Consider the following 16,898-nt stretch of genomic DNA (forward strand, 5'->3'; position numbering starts at 1 on the left):
ATCCTGGATTATTTCCCCCCTCCCTCCTGTTATTTGTTAGCTATGTATGTTGAACCCTATTGCATGAGCCCAAAACTGCTTTGGGCTTTGGCTATGCTGATTCCTTTACCCTTCACAACACTTCTTTATGGAAGAGAGGAAAGCAGTTCTGCGGGACTCACACAAGTGGCTTCCCATCACCAGTAGGTGTAGGACAGCTGGGTTCTTACTTTGATCTGTTTTAATTCTGCCTCTTAAGCATATCCTTGGGCATGTTTCCTACCTTCTCCAGGCCTGGGGAAGAACATTGCCTAGCACACAGGTTGTTAAGATCATTAAAAAAAAGGGTGTCCTATAGACACGGAACCCTGGGACCCAAGTTCCCAGGCTGAGACGCCCCATGGGAGCTTTGTTAAAAATTGGAACTCTAGTACTCTAGACATTTGCACACAGCAGGCCAAAGGATTTTAGAGGAGGAACATGAAGGTGCAACACCTCGGTGCATCTGATAAAATAATACTTATCAAAATGAACTTTGAAAACATCTGAACTCAAGGCCCACTCTGGTTGCAGGAGTCTGAGGGACTCATGTAACTGGGACTCAAGTCCCAGGCTCAAGTAACAGGTAGGGATGGGCAGAAGCACTGTCCCGGGAACGTGACCATGCTGAGTTCCAGGCCGTAGATGGGGAGCGGCTCCCTACCAGCATCATGTCGCTGAGAAATAACTGAAGCCCCATCTAAGATTAGGTCATGGGGCTCCCTCTCAAGGGAGCTGTCCTGAGCTCACTGAGAAGAGCAGTATCTTGTAGATTCAGTTAATGACCTGCTGTATGGCCCTGGGCAAGTCCCTAGAAAAAGATGGGGCTGGGTGGAGTATCATCACTACTTTGAGTTACCTTCCCCTCTAAGTCGGCAAAGCAGTGTTCCTCTCTGCGGGAAAAATATATTGTACAAACTAAGCAGTGATTTCTGAGGGCCACACCTGGGGGTGAAACAATGATGGCCGGTGGTTGGATACATCTTTTGTATTCTGGGGGTCCTCTAGACTCATGCAATGATCCTGTAACGTAGAGACCAGTGTCACTGCCATTGAACAGCAGAGGACACTGCCCATTGTCAGCCGCACAGCTGGGAAGTGATCAAGAGCAAGCATGGTCGCTGCAGCTGGCCTTAAGGGATATTCTCAAACCTCATCTGATCATGGACCAGTGGTCTCCCAGGCCTCCGAGAGACCGTTCCAGCTGCCTTGTGGGGAACATGTTTTCTGGGGCTCCCTCCAGGTCTGTTCTCCATTTACCCCCAGAAGGTGGCTCTCCTTTTGGATTTCTTTTCCACAGATGTGGAATGGCCAGGGAGTTTGCTGAGAGGAGGTCCCCATAACTCAGAGACCCAGCTTTCCTTCTTATGGGGACATGGGCCTTAGGCTGTAATCCTCAACTCAGGGGTCCCCCAATTAGGCCAGGCTGTCAGCAGAGAAGGTAATAAACCCTAAAGACTCAAGGGACTCAGCCCTTGAGCCTGGGCCGGCCTGAACGTGCATCTGTCCACCACAGGTTGCTAGAGGAGGACCAGCAAGCTCAGAGGGCCAGGGAGGTGGAGGCACTTCGCCAGGAGCACCGGAAGGAGATGCAGGCCATGGTGGCTGATTTTAGTGGGGCCCAGGCCCGACTCCAGGCCCGGCTGGCTGCCCTGGAGGCTGAGTGAGTATGACCATGGGCCCTGGGTTGGAAGAGACTAGCAGATTTACCATTTGTGGGGATATCAGCTTCTCCTAGGGTCTCTACATGTTCCTCGTTTGAAATCCACAAGTTCCAAGTTCCAGGAAGTCCTTTGTTTCTAGGCATGCAAGAACAATTTCATGAGGCTGCAGAGCAATGAGAATCTGTAAGAATCAATAATGCCTTGGGGGTACATTCACCCCCTTACAGAAGAAATCACCAGGATCTGGGCTACTTCTGAAAAACGAGTTTCTGTCAGTCCTAACGTATATTATCTTCCCAAACCTTCACTGTCTTTCAAGATGGAAATTGTTATTCTTCAACAGATGAAGAAAAGAGTTCTCTGTACATGTGTGCATGGATTCCTATGTTCATTCAACACATATCTTTTAAGAGCTCACTGTGTGCCAGGTAGTATTTTAGGCTCTTGATTATAGCAAAACACAAAGACCTTGTTTTCATAGTGCTCATAAATTTTAAATGTTTATTCAGACAACAAATAAGGAGACAAGTGAGTGTTACCCTCATACCACAGGGTGAAAGTGCTAGAAGAAAATCAGGGCCCGAGTATAGAGGGGCACAAAGGTACACACACAGGAAGACCTCTCTGAGGAGGTGACATGTCTAAGTACAAAGAGGCAAAGCAACTGCATGTCTCGGAGAGCCATATGAAGGAACAGCAAGTGCAAGGGTCCTGGAACACGTGGCTGAAAACAACTAGAAGGCTCATGTATTGAATGGAGTGAGTGAGTGAGCTGTGAGTGGTAGGAGGTGAGGAGGGTGAAGGAATTCTGCCCTGAAAGCAAAGGTGTTTGGATCGGCTCTGAGTGTTTGAGAAACCACTGCAAGGCTTTGGGCAGGAATGACTTAGCTTTCACAGGATCACTTCTGGTTGCTAAGTGATGATAAAGCTAAGAGAGGAGGATGATTGGCAGGGAGACCACTTAGGAAGTGACTGCAGCGAGCCAGACACAGACAAGTGAAACCACTTGCCCAATTACACAGCATGAAGTGAACTTGAGGACACATGTCTGACCCATAGTAGCGTGTGTGCTCACTGCCTTTGAGTGCAAAACTACTCAGCCAAAAGCTGCCATGAAAGGTGCCCGCATCCAATGGGCGCTTGCTCTGTGCCAGCCAGCCACGGTCTCATTGAGTCCTCACAACCAACCAACAGTTTCACAACCATTTTAAAAAGGAAGGACTGAAGCTCATGGGTGAAATGTTATGCTAGAAAAATGCACAGCCAGGACTTGAGCTGGGAGTCTCACACCAAACCCTAGCTCCATTTATTGTTAGTACCATGTAGTTGTACAAAGGGGCTACAATTCCATAAGTCAGGTTATGAGTACCATACTTCTTGGTCAGTTGTCACCCCTTCCTTTGTTCACCCCCATTTCCACTCTCATCTCTACTCTCAAATGTAGAATATTTTTTACATAATGCACATCAAATATAATTACTCTATTTTTTTTGCCCTTTCTCCCTTCATTCCTTTGCTCTTCCTCCATTTCTGACACCTCAAAAAAATCATGTTTCTACTTCCTGGTATTCATTTTGGTAAGCAGCATATTAGTTGTTTAGAGGAGTTATGTCTTTGGATTCTTCCCTTAAGTATACCATCCTTTAGTCAGTTTGTGTGTAAATGTATTGAACCCTGTATATGTTATCATGCATATTTGTATTTTAGATATAGCTTCCACACATGAGAAAAAATGTATGGTTTATCTCTCTAAACCTGGCTTGCTTCACTTAATTTCTTTTTCTTTTTTTTTTGGTCCAGTTGTGGGGCCTGAACTCTGGGCCTGGGCGCTGTCCCTCAGCTCTTCAGCTCAAGGCTAGCGCTCTACCACTTGAGCCACAGCGCCACTTCCGACTTTTTTTTTCTTTTTGCTTATGTGGTGCTGAGGAATCGAACCCAGGGCCTCATGCATGCAAGGCAAGCGCTCTACCACTGAGCCACCTTCCCAGCCCTTAATATAATTTCTTCTAGGTCCATCCATTTCCCTGCAAATGACATATTATTCTTTCTAATTGATGAGAAAAAATTCCATTGTAAATATGTACTACATTTTCTTGATCTATTTATCTGGGCTGTTTATATAACTTGGCTCTTGTGAATAATCCAACAATGAACAAGTATGTTCAAATGTCTTTACTCTATCCTGACTTGTAATGTTCTGCAAACCCTAGCTTCTTAACTACAGTGCAGATCAGCTACAGCAAAGCCCTTCTTCTCCCCCAGTAGCTAAAGGGGACTGTGGGTCCCACTTTCTCCTCTGCTCAAAGACAAGCTCATGTTGCACCCTGTGTGCCCAGAAGATGGAGCCAGAGCCACCTCAACATAGAAGGGGAGAGGACTCGGCTGTTGTCCATCCAGCATTTTCTTCCCAGGTCTTCCAGCAACATCCCCAGCTCTTGCATCCCTGGTGGCATGCAACATCCTTGTGCACACATGAGTCTTTGGCTTCTAGGGCCTGAGGCCTGGTACCCTGAATTCTACCTCCGCAGCAGGTTGGCTGAGCTGAGCCAACACAACATCCCATCCTGAGCACCCACTGCATCCTAGGTTGAGCACTTGGTCTCCCTTTGCCTTGTTGAGTAGCTGCTGTAGTAACTGCTTGTCTGCCCTGAACAGACTGAAAGACTGTGGAGAGAAACCAGGAAAGGGAGTGTCGAGGCCGGAGGACCTGCAGCTCATAGGCCGTCTGCAGACTCGCCTGAAGGAGAGGGAGGAGATCATCAAGCAGCTCACGGTGAGGCGGCAGCATGAGGCAGGGCTGTCAGCTGCCACCTGCAAACCTCTGGGTGCATAGCGGGGGCCTGGGGCTTACTGTACGCCAGGCACGTGGCTAACAGCCTAACATTTGGCCTTATGAAGACTCGTCCTTCTGGGTTTTTTTTTCTAGTATTAAAAAGCACTCCTTAAAAATTGATATAGGAAAATCAAAGGACAATAATATTTGCTTGATGTTTTTGGCAGTCATGTGGCTTGAATTCAGGGCCTAAGCACTCTCCCTGAGCTCTTTTGTTCAAGGCTAATGCTCTACCACTGGAGCCACAGCTCTGCTTCTGGTTGTTGAGTGGTTATTGGATGTAAGAGCCTCATGGACTTTCCTGCTCGGGCTGGCTTCAAACTGTGATGCTCAGATCTCAGTCTCCTAAGTAGCTAGGAGTATAGACATGAGCTACTGGTGCCCAGCTGATTCTTTTTTTTTTTTTTTTTTAACCTAGTAGAAAACCTGAGAAAAATCTGGAATGACTTGACATGGGATATTAGTAGAATCAATCAGATTTATCATTTAACAATCCTCCTTTCATTAAAAATGACTACATATTTTTACGTGCAAAACAATTCCCCAGGCTCCTTCAGAGAGTATTTCCAAATACCTCTGATTCTTTTTCCCAGTCATCAAGGCCTAGCATTCCTTTGGATTGTCCTTCCTTCCTTCCACCCAAGATCACTTACCTTACCTCCTTGTTGCCTCCTACTTTGACCTGACTGATATTTACAGCATATTAAGAAGGGCTTGCTAATTGTGAGGAATGGTGGACTCATTACAATTCTTTCTTTAAAAAGAATCCTTCATCTACTAGAAAAAGGTATTCAAATTTTTATAACTGCAAAACAAATTTGCTTTAAGAATAACACAGGAGAAGGACAAACTGAGAGAAGACACACACAGATTGGCCACACTCGTAGCCCAAGTGAGAGAGGGGTTGTGTTAACCTCTCTACTTGTGCATACTTTAGAAAGCAACAGTGATAGAAATGTAAGACAAAAGGAAAGGCCAGAAGGAAGAAGGTGTGCATGTGGGAGTGTATGGGGGAGTTTTATTTCACTGCCTCAATAAGTAACATTCTGCATAGACTTGTGATTTCAAAGGCTAAGCCTGCTTGTATTTTTCTCTCTTTGAGAAATCTGCTCACCCTTTTCTACACAAGAGAGGGAAGGGAGTGAAGATACTTCCAGCTTCAGAGGCTGGCAGCCTGCTTGATGGACTTCCTCTCCCTCCCCTGGTCTTGTTAGTTTCCGCCTCCCCAAGCCATCTCCTTTCAAGTCAAACCCAGTGCCAGGGTCACTTTAGGAAGAACTGATTTCCTCAGGATACCACTGAGTCTTCTAATCTGGAAACATCTCTATGGCTCCCAGTGCCCTGTTCTTAGGCTCACTTAAATTCTGTTCTTTCTTCTTAGGAAGAGAGAAGATTTCACTATGCTGCATTCCCCAGCACGATGTCCCATCGGAATCGCTCCTTCTCTTTCAACCCGCACCCAGGGTATTTGACCCCTTCCATGAAGGTGAGTTGTTGGGTACCCCCATACACTTTGGTTTTCATGCGTGACACAGATCTGCTCACTTCCTTTCTCTTCAAGGTAGCAGTAGTATATTGATGGATATTCAAATAAGTCATCATTGCAAAAAGACCCACAGGAAATAAACAGTCCAAAGTATTAACCAACAGTGGGCACTTTGTGTGGTCTGCCCACTGTTACTCCTTTTCACTATTATTTTCTAGGAATCTGTTTTCCTAGTTATGTAATACCTCTGGTCACGCACCTATGATCCTAGCTACTCAGGAGGCTGAGATCTGAGGATCAGGGTTCAAAGCCAGCCTAGGCAGGAAAGTCCGTGAGACTTATCTTCAATTAACCAGCAGAAAACCAGAAGTGGCACTGTGGCTCAAGTGGTAGAGTGCTAGCCTTGAGCTGAAGAGCTGAGGGACAGCACCCAGGCCCAGAGCTCAAGCCCCAGGACCCACAGGAAAACAAAAACAAAAACAAAAACAACCCTGTCTGGGTAAGTAGGGAAGTGGTTGGTAGCTTCCACTTCCTTCTTTGGAAGAGCGTGGTACTGGGGGAAACCCAGGCCTCCCACTCACCAGCCAGGTGCTCTCTCACTGGAGACACACTAGCCCTCTTCTGCTTTTAAGTTTAAATGTTTTGCTTTTGTTTTTATTCGGATAAAATCTCACATTTTTACCTGGGGCTGACTCAGACCAGGATTTTCCTACATATGCCTCCCAGTAGCTGAAATTACCTGAGTGTACCACCACACACAGCCTTTTTTTTTTTTTAATGGTACTGAGGAATGTACTACCATATATCCTGCAAATGGTACCAGGGTTTGCTGTTAGGGTTGGGTTTGTTTTAAGACTAGAGAACCCCAGATTGGTACTCGTAATCCTCCAAGTATTTTCCACGGCTGACAGGATAAAAACTTAAGTGACCTGAACCAACAGAGTGCATTTATAGTTTTCAGTATATCTTTGTGTTGACAATATTAAGTTTCATTGAAAGATATTACTGAATGGGTTAGGCAGCCTCTGTATAAGATATTATTTCATCCTCTTCCAAATTCTTAAAACAAAAAAAGAACCACCAAGTATGCACCTGGATAAAGAGACTGTGAACATGTGCTTTTTTTTTGGTTGGTTGTGGGGCTTGAACTCTGGGCCTGGGCGTGGTCCCTCAGCTCTTCAGCTCAAGGGAGCACTCTACCACTTGAGCCATGGCACCATTCCCAGTTTTCTGTGTAGTTACTGGAGATAAGAGTCTTACAGAGTTTCCTGCCCTGGCTGGCTTTGAACCATGATCCTCAGATCTCAGCCTCCTGAGTAGCTAGGATTACAGGAGTGAGCCACTGACACCCAGCACTGAACATGTGCTTTTACAAACATAAAATAGATTGGAGAAATATGTTCAAAGTGCTGAGAATATGGCTCAGTGTACAGTAGTTATCTAGAATGCTTAAAGTATTGGGTTCCAGCACTGAAAGAGAAAGAAACCTTAAAAATAATATAATTTTGAATTTTGTCTGGGTAGGCCTCATTTACTTGTCAGCAGTATGATTTGGGAGAAGTACTAGCAGTTATTTTCCACTAACACACAGAAAAAGAAGATGGAGGAGGTGCCCAGCAGAGTGGTCAGTGTGCCAAACCTTGCCTCCTATGCAAAGAACTTTCTGAGTGGAGATCTGAGCTCCAGGATCAATGCCCCTCCCATCACTAAATCTCCCAGCTTGGACCCCAGCCCCAGCTGTAGCCGACCTTACAAAGCTGCCCAGCCTCTAGATGCAAAAACTGCTCTGAGGTAAGCAGGGGTAAGTGGGTATTATTCCAGTTCTTCTAGAGGGTGTGGACAGGCACCTTTTCTGGCACCTGCTAAATGCCTGGCATTTGGGCAGATGGAAAGAATAGCAGAAGGAGCCCTGTCTGGCAGAAATGACACTCTAGTTAAAGACTGGAAGACTGGGTCAGAAAAGCGAGTCTCTCTTTTTAAAAAATTATTGTAAGGGTGATATACAGAGGGGTTAGTTTCACAAGTCAGGTACTGAGTATATTTCTTTTTGGACAATGTCAAAGACATGTTAGCACTGTTGATTAACCATTGTTTTTACATGTATTTATTTATTTATTTATTTAATCTGTGTGTCTGTGTGTGCTAGTACGAGGGCTTCAATTCAGGGCCTCAGCACTATCCCTGACCTTATTTGCTCAAGGAAGCACTCAGCCACTCAATCCACACTTCACTTCTAGATTTTTTGGTAGTTAACTGGAGGTAAGACTCATGGACTTTCCTCCCTCGGCTGGCTTCAAACCACAGTCCTCGTATCTCAGCCTTCTGAGAAGCTATGATTACAAGTATGAGCTTATAATTGGCAGACACTAGGTTTGAAATCAGGGCTTCATGTTTGCTAGGCAGGCACTCTACCACTTGAGTCACACCCCTATTCTCTTTTGTCTAGCTTCCTTTTCAGACTGGTTGCTGGGTTTGGCCTGCCCAGCCTCAGACTGGGAGTCTCTTACCTTCACCTCTTGTAGCCGGTTGACACCACACCTGGCTTGTTTTTAACTTTTTAAAATTGGGCTCGCTGTCTAATTTGTGCCTGAAATCAATAATGCATGTTGTAAAATATACCTCATTAATAACCACTAAGAATTCGAGGAAACAATGGACAAGCAAACAATAGAGACCCTTCTGTTGTGGAAACAGGAACAACATACCCCCTCTACACCTCAACTTTTATAGTTGTTTTTAGCTACTCATGGCCAGGCCACAGGCTAGTATCTTTTGAAGAGTAAAGGAGATACCAACTAGATTGGGCAACATTTTGAATTCTAGCAACAAATGCTGGCGGGGATGTGGGGGAAAAAGAACCCTACTGCACTGTTGGTGGGAATGTAAACTAGTACAAACATTCTGTACAGCAGTCTGAAGTTCCTCAAAAAACTAAACATAAACCTTCCCTACAACCCACCCATACCACTCCTTGGCATCTATGCTGAGCATCATGAACCATGGTCATTGCCACACTATTCACAATAGCCAAGATATGGAAACAACCCAGATGCCCCACAATAGATGAGTGGATCCAAATGATGTGCTACCTATATAGAATGGAATTTTACACAACCATTAGAAAGAATAAAATACATCATTTGCAGGGAAATGGATGGAACTAGAACTAATCATGTTAAGTAAACCAAGACCAGAGAGACAAATGGTACATGTTCTCCCTGATATGCAGAAGTTAGATTTAAAACACACTATGATATGACAAATTACACAGAATCCTAGATACTCACATATAATGAGACCAAAAGAGGATATAATCACAAGGGTGCAATACCCAAGTGTCTCTTCATATGTATATAAAATAATATACATACTGAAATGAACTCTGAAGATATGGAAGCAAAGGTCTTTTTTCTTAATTGGTTTTTCTTTTTCTGATGTCTCTGTATTTAACTTATATACAGTGTACTCACGTGCACATCTGTGGGAGGGTGGAGGAGGGCATAGTGGTGGAGTGCACTGATACTGATGGAAGCAAACTACACAGCTTGTGGTAGAGATGGGAGGGGGGACAGGAGAGAATGAGGGGACAGATGGCACTATTCGAAAGGAAATGTACTCATTACCTGACATATGTAAATGTAACCTTGCTGTATATCACTGCTGAAACAACAATAAAGTGAATTAGAACAAAAGTTAAAGACCTTTAACTGGACTATAACAAAAAAGAAAGAAAGAAGGAAGTATCTTTCCCTGGAAGAAAGAATACTCCTCAAAACCACTTTTTGCTTGTTTTTAGGCCACAAGAGGGGGAAACCACCCAAGCCAAGGAGGCCCAGCAGAAGCAGGGCTCTGTGCACCAGGAATGGTTCACCAAGTACTTTTCTTTCTAAGCCAACCTTTGGCATGCATTACAGGATGACAGAAAAGCATTTAAACCATCAGAATGAAGGAAAACTAACCAACCAAATAACTTGCTGATAATCATTTCCATATGACAGCTAAAATGAAGTTTTGGTATTAACACTTCCAATTTCATTGTGACACACATTCGTGTAAGTATGGCTATTAGAAATAAGATACCCAGATGACAATGTTACTAACTTTCCTAACGACATGCTGTATTGCTAGGTGTCTGTATTGCAGAGCTCCACTTTGTGGTATGTCAGCCTTGGTGATTTCCAGTCTGCTTGAAAAGTGGTTTCCATTTTCCTTAGGATACCAGTCAATCTCCACTTGAAAAGTTGTTGCTATGTAAAATAATGTAATTCCAAAATGCACACCTAACCTCAATAGAAAGAGGAGTAAAACAAAGTTCAAAAGACACAGAAAAGCCAATCCAATCCAAATAAACACACATGAAAACCTGCTAGGAATGTACTCTAGCTTGCATAGACAGCAGGCCTTGACCACCAAGGTCTAGGTGGAGATAGACAGCGGGATAACACCTACCTCACGAGGGGCTTTGCAAGGACTAACCAAGACGGTACAACTGGAACTTTCTACAGTGTTTCCTTGCTCTGCAATGCATCTCAGTTGCAGTGACCATTGTGCCAACATGGGCCTTTCGAAGGTTCCTGGACTGTCTGTTCCTGAGTCGGCAGTGCCTGTGGCCTCTGGTTTGGGACCATTTGCCTCAGAATGTGTTGCATCGCCAGTGCATGGACTGTGATCAAATTGAAGGGACTTGGAACTGAACTGCTCTCGGTGCTGATCCTGCTCCCAGCCTGCAGGGACTCTTCTTACCCTCTCCCTGCCAGAGCAACACCATTAGATGAGATTCAATGCAACTTTCCGTGGGAAAAATATCTTCTCAACCCTTTGGTGCTGCTCCAGCAAGTGGCCTATAAACACATGTAATTCTATGCAGTGTTGAAGTTTCTGCTCTCTGAATAAAACTTTAAATAACCGGATAATAACAAAATGGTTGTGATTTATATCGCTTTTCCATAAAGATAAAATTAAAGGAAGAAAAAGACTGAAAATAGAAAGTGCACATTAAGTTTGATCAGAGCTACAAATAAAACATAGCTGATTATATACTTAAGTCATTTTGAGAGAAATATAATTAAGGTTGAAATTCACAAATTAAAGGCAAACTTATTATGTAAACAAGACAAGATGCCAGTAAGATTTTCCTTTGACACTTTTCTGTCCTTTTCTGGTAGTGCTGGGATCAAACCCAGGGCTTTGCCCATGTTAGGAATGCACTTTACCAGAGCTACATCCTTAGCCCTAAGGTAATTTTTAAATGCAAATCTGACCCACTAACAAAGTATCTCCAACACTATAATGCATTAGATTCCTCTGCCTGAGATAGTTCAAAGTCTTCAAACAGAAAATTTACTTATCTTTGTACACTACCATGATGGGTAGTTATGACAACAGGCCTACAACCAAATTCTTTATTTCCTGATCTTCAGATTTATAGTATTTTCCCCTCAGAACATAATTAATCTGACAAATGCAAAGAATGATAAAATTATTTTTTTTAATTTAAATTAGTAAGCCAGGTCCTGGTGGCTCATTCCTATAATCCTAGCTATTCAGCAGGCTGAGATCTGAGGATCACACTTCAAAGCCAGCCTGACAGGAAAGTCTGTGAGACTCTTAACTCCAATTAACCACCAGAAAACCAGAAGTGGCACTGTGGCTCAAAGTAGTAGAGCACTAAACTTGAACAAAAACGCTCAAAGACGCCGGGCCCTGGTGGCTCACGCCTGTAATCCTAGCTACTCAGGAGGTTGAGATCAGAGGATCGTGGTTCAGAGCCAGCCCGGGCAGGAAAGTCCGTGAAACTCTTATCTCCAATAAACCACCAGAAAACCGGAAGTGGCACCCTAGTTCAAGTGGTAGAGCACTTGCCTTGAGCTGAAGAGCTGAGGGACAGCGCTCAGGCCCAGAGTTCGAGCCCCAAGACCACCATAAAAAAACCCAAAAAACAAAAAAAAAAGCGCTCAGAGACAGCTCCCAGGCCCCGAGTTCAAGCCCCATGACTGACAACAAAAAAAAGAATTAAAATTAATAAGTACAAGCTCCTTAAAATTCCAACAATCTGTGTTTCCATACTAATAGTGTGAACTTTAAATACAAGAAACAAATCTCCTTTGTTTATCAAAACCATAAGCATTTTATAAAGAAATCAAACTGAGTACTGTCTGAGACAAAGGGATTGAGAGTTTGAGACCAGTAGGCTATACACTCTCTCACCAGAGAGACAGATAGACAGAGACACAGACTAACAGCTCATGAAATTATGGGGGAAATTCTATGGGAACATAAAACTGACATCATCTTATTCTCCAGCAAAGCAATCTTCCAAAATCCGGATCCACAAGAGGGATGTTTGGTGAAACTGTCCATACAGAGCCATTAAGTCTGCTTTAGAGGAGCAGGGATATTGGCGGACGCCTGCTCCAGGTAGGCCAGGGAGCCCTGAGGGATGTCCGCTGGCTTTTTGTGCTGCAGGTTGATGTCCTCCAGCACCTGCTGCCAATGCCGCAGCTTCGTCAGGTGCTTCTGGACCAGTGTATCTTTCCGCTGCAATTCATTCCTTAGTTCTGAGACATCCTACAAATGACATGGATGGAGTAAGCCAAAGCCGACAAATACAGGGAAAACAAACACAGTTCCTCACTGTGAACACTAGGGAGAAAGCAAACTCAAAATCAAGAGTACATTCGGCTTGGGTCCAAGGTGTGAGAATCCAAAGCAACTCTTCCAATGAATGGCGTATATCTAAAATCCTTTCATTTTAAATTTCTTTTTTTTTTTTTTTTTGTCGGTCATGGGGCTTGAACTCTGGGCCTGGGCGCTGTCCCTTAGCTCTTCAGCTCAAGGCAAGCGCTCTACCACTTGAGCTAAAGCGCCACTTCCGGTTTTCTAGTGGTTTATTGGAGATAGGAGTCTCACGGTCTTTCCTGCCCGGGCTGGCTTTGAACCGCAATCCTCAGATCTCAGCCTCCTGAGTAGCTAGGATTACAGGCGTGAGCCACCAGCGCCCGGCTCATTTTAAATTTCTATTAATAACAAAGTTACAAGAAGGGGCTGGAAAGGTGGCTCAGTGGTATACCGATTGCCTTGCATGCATGAGGCCCTGGGTTCAATTCCTTAGAACCACATAAGGAAAAAGAAAAAAGTCAGAAGTGGCACTGTGGCTCAAGTGGTAGAGCACTAGCCTTGAGCTGAAGAGCTGAGGGACAGCGCCCAGGCCCAGGGTTCAGGCCCCACGACCGGACCCAAAGAAAAAAAAAAAAAGTTACAAGATTCAACAACACTTGAGGGCAGTGAAAAGAAATGAACTTTTGATCAGTGTGATAGCACACTGCACAGCCCTCCAGAGGCTGACGCAGGGGAATTCAGAGTTCAAGGGCACCCTGGCTACACAGCAAGAGTCTCAGTATCAAGTCCAAACACAGGACAAAGCTCCTCTGAAATAAGCTTTCACCTATGCCAATGACTTTCAGCCTTTTTTAAGAAAGCTCTTCCAGGGCTGGGAAGGTGGCTCAGTGGTAGAGCGCTTGCCTTGCATGCATGAAGCCCTGGGTTCGATTCCTCAGCACCACATAAGCAAAAAGAAAAAAGCCAGAAGTGGCGCTGTGGCTCAGGTGGTAGAGTGCTAGCCTTGAGCTGAAGAGCTGAGGGATAGCGCCCAGGCCCAGAGTTCAGGCCCCACGACTGGACCCCCCCCCAAAAAAAGAAAGAAAGGAGAAAGCTCTTCCAGGTAAGTTCTCCCAACTTCTGAGTGCTGCTCTGTCTTGAGGCTCTGCTTTCCAACCCTACTCCCCAGCTCCCTACTTACCCAGAGGGTCATGAACACTAATAACCAGCAGTGCTAGACAGTAGCAAGCTGGAGTCCTACAGTAACTCCAGGAAAAGGGTGTAACCCACCAAAGCATAATCAAAATCCTTATATTGGTCGTAAACACTGAAGAGCAAAGGAAGTTTGTACCTCTTTGATAACTTGCTCTGGTTTCTGGACAGATAACTGCAATCTTTTTTGTAAGAAAAAGCATTCTGTTTGTCTTGCAATATCCAGAAACTTTTGGATACACTGATCAACACCTTAGGAAAAAAAAAAAAGACCAAGAAATGCAATAAAGTAAACATAAGACATATAGAGCTCCCACATAAACAGTCAGAATATTAAAGCAGCATCTTCTCATAGGCATAATCTGGGATTTTTAATCTTAGCTACAGCAATGACTCCCCAACTTCCCATGTGTAACCAACATTACATATCCGATAGCTCATGTTTTTCTTAAATGAAGTAGAGACCTTCTGTGTCATGAAAGCCATGAGGTCTCCTGAAGAAAGCCACGTCAGACTCAGTAATTAGTATCACAAACAAGGGATTATAGGGAAACACAACAGACTTTCCCCTGCCGTGTTTCCTCCCAGCTGTTTAGTCATCTGGTACCCATGTGAAAAGGGCTCATCATGACTGATTCAGCATGTCAGAAGTTCTCAACATACACCACTGAAAAGCACTGAGTACAAATGAGCACCAAGAGTCTTACTGATGATAAAAAAAACATGATAAAAAATGAGCTTCTTACCAGTTCGAATTTCTTCCTGATCAGTTCCATTGACATAGTCCTGACTCACAAGAGAGGCAAAGCAGGCCTGTGCAATGAAAACATCAAAAAAAAAAATGTCATCTGCACATCAAAAACCTCACTTCAGCATTGAGAAGTAACTTCTCCTGAGGCCAGCCAACAAGTTAACAATGTCTCAGCATCCAAGACAATGAAGATGTCTGGTAAACTAAATCTCAACCAGCCTCACACATGAGAAAATGGTATTTGTAGGCACCATCACCTAGTCCCCCCCACCCTCCCCTCTCCGCCATCTGCCCCTTCCTCACTGTTTCATTTTGCATTGGAGCCTGGATACCGTTCAAACACACCTTACACCCATCCCCACTGATCCTTATGTGACTCAATTTATCAGGTGCCATCAGTAGACTCTTCCAGCCAGTCTAAATGGGGTTCCCTCCGACTCCAGTTCTATCCTTAGGTCCAATGTATTTTTACACAATGAACTGACATTGTTATCCATTATTATCTATTCCTTGCCAGTGGGTGAAAATTCTGCCTGATTCAACACTATATTGAGTCCTAGGAATACTCCAGGTTGAGGAGTAGCACAGGTCTGCGATTACCAAGCCCAATAGAGGATGTTTTCTCTCAAGGAGCAATAACTGAGATGCACGAGAGTCTGTTATGGAGTTCCATGTGCAGGTAACTCTCAGGAAATGCACCACGATGGCCCACTGCAGGGCAGCAGGGCCAGACAAAGAACATGGTGACAGCTGTCAGAGAGTAAGGTTAGAAAGCCTCAAGTTTCAGGAAAGCAGAATCGCATCAGCAGTATGCAAACTATATTTGGTAGATGTTAGGCAAATTTATGTCATCAACTAGATGACCTCAGAAAGTAACAGATTCTTCAGCAGTCACTTTCCCTACTGGACTTCTGAGAATTTCCTCCATCCTGGCAACTGCTCAACAAATTAACTACCATTCTGTGTACTACTTGAAAAGTTAATTCTTGTCAGATTTGAGATGTAAGTAGGGAATGGGCATGCTTTGGGAAACTTATTGCTAACCAAAAGCATCCCCTTCAAGATACCAACCAACACACAAGGCCACGAGGCCGGATAGGGACATGAAGATATGAAGAAAGGTAAGAGGAATCCTAATTTGAGGAATAGTAGTCCCCTCTTACTCTTAAAAAAAAAAAAAACCCAACAACTAAGTACACAGACCGATATACACAGTATAAAGGACATCTGTATGAAGAAGAAATGACATGGCGGTTAATTTTTAAAATGTTTTAGCCAGTGGCTCAAGCCTGTAATACTAGCTACTCAGGAGGCTAAGATCTGATCTCGGTTCAGAGCCAGCCCAGGCAGCCAAGTCCCTTGAGATTCTTATCTCCAATTAAATAACAGAAACCCGGAAGAAGCACTACCCTTCAAAGTACTAGAGTGATAAGATAGCCTTGAGCAAAAAAGCTCAGGGGCAGCGCTCAGGCCCTGAGTTCAAGACCCACAGCGGCACAAGTTATCGAAGTCTATCTACATTTTTAAGAAGCACAGATAACTTTTTTCTTAAGAGTTTAAAGGATGAGAATTAGTCCCAGTTACACAAACCTAAAGTCGGCCTTAGTTTGGGACGGTTTCGCCTATTCTCTGGGGCCCAGTTTCTCCATCCATAAAAGGAGACCGGATTAAGTAATGTCCAATTTTCTTCCCCATGGCAAGGCTGCAAAAGTCCCAACACATTCGTTCCATCAAAGGGCGTGTATCGAACAACTAGAAGGAGAAAGGCAGAGAAGCATCACCCAGAGGAACGGCAGAGGAGGAGGAAAGCGGGCCAGCGCCGCTGGGCGGCCTGCCCAAGCAGGGGAAGCGCAGTCTCGAGGCTGCGCTCGAACCCGGCACGCAGACAGAAGGGACGGCGGGCTGGGACCCCAGGGCTGAGTCCACAGTGCTCCAGCAACGTGCAGCTCACGAGCCCGCGCCTGCGGGCCTCGGCTGCACACGGCCACGGGCGCTCAGCCTGGAGGCAGCACCGGCATCCATCCCCGCGGGGCGCCGGCGCCGGGCCGGGAGGACGCGCGCACGCGCACGCGCAGCTCTCGTTCAAGGGAACTCCCCAGTTTCAGCTTACCTCGAATGATGACTGCAACTCGTCCACCAACGTCGTGTTAGAACTTCTCGGAGCTCCCGGCGCTGCTTGAAGAAGCGAGGCCTGGCCCGGGAGGCCCGGTGGGGGTGGCGGGGGCCCGGGGGGCTGTCCCGAGAACATCCCTCCCAGTGGAGCTGCCATACCTGGAATGACTGGAGGGGGGGAGCCCACTGCGCCTGCGCAGAGCGGCGCCGGCGTGACGCCACTGC

At 45.1% G+C, this 16,898-nt stretch overlaps 2 protein-coding genes across 4 annotated transcripts in view; one reads left to right on the forward strand and one right to left on the reverse strand.

Annotated features, from left to right (window-relative positions):
* Positions 1-10,905, forward strand: part of Fam184b (family with sequence similarity 184 member B) — a 79,518-nt gene extending 68,613 nt beyond the window's left edge. For 2 of the 3 annotated variants that reach the window (XM_070012658.1, XM_070012659.1), the window contains exons 14-18: positions 1,535-1,681; positions 4,338-4,455; positions 5,897-6,001; positions 7,593-7,792; positions 9,798-10,905. In XM_070012658.1, coding sequence (XP_069868759.1) covers positions 1,535-1,681; positions 4,338-4,455; positions 5,897-6,001; positions 7,593-7,792; positions 9,798-9,891 — 664 coding nt within the window. In that variant the 3' untranslated portion in view covers positions 9,892-10,905. Of the gene's footprint in view, positions 1-1,534; positions 1,682-1,821; positions 1,934-4,337; positions 4,456-5,896; positions 6,002-7,592; positions 7,793-9,797 lie in introns of those variants that run through there. The other variant, XM_070012660.1, reaches the window with a different exon arrangement.
* Positions 10,906-10,911: 6 nt separating this feature from the next.
* Med28 (mediator complex subunit 28) lies at positions 10,912-16,854 on the reverse strand. The gene is made up of 4 exons (XM_070012661.1): positions 16,672-16,854; positions 14,557-14,623; positions 13,950-14,062; positions 10,912-12,568 (listed from the first exon to the last, which is right to left on the reverse strand). Exons 1-4 carry the CDS (start codon positions 16,828-16,830, stop codon positions 12,371-12,373), a joined length of 537 nt encoding a protein of 178 aa, XP_069868762.1. The 5' UTR covers positions 16,831-16,854; the 3' UTR covers positions 10,912-12,370.
* Between the last annotated feature and the right edge of the window lie 44 nt (positions 16,855-16,898).

This window comes from Dipodomys merriami, unplaced genomic scaffold (genome assembly GCF_024711535.1).
Source record: "Dipodomys merriami isolate MVZ:Mamm:240054 unplaced genomic scaffold, mDipMer1.0.p SCAF_9, whole genome shotgun sequence".
Lineage (NCBI taxonomy): Eukaryota > Metazoa > Chordata > Mammalia > Rodentia > Heteromyidae > Dipodomys > Dipodomys merriami.

Excerpts from the sequence above, each read along its gene's own strand:
- Med28 (XM_070012661.1), bottom strand. The coding sequence starts at position 16,830 with ATGGCAGCTCCACTGGGAGGGATGTTCTCGGGACAGCCCCCCGGGCCC. Across the intron at positions 14,624-16,671 it reads AGTTGCAGTCATCATTCGAG|GCCTGCTTTGCCTCTCTTGT; the intron begins GTAAGCTGAAAC and ends TTCATTGCACAG. Across the intron at positions 14,063-14,556 it reads TCAGGAAGAAATTCGAACTG|GTGTTGATCAGTGTATCCAA; the intron begins GTAAGAAGCTCA and ends TTTTTTCCTAAG.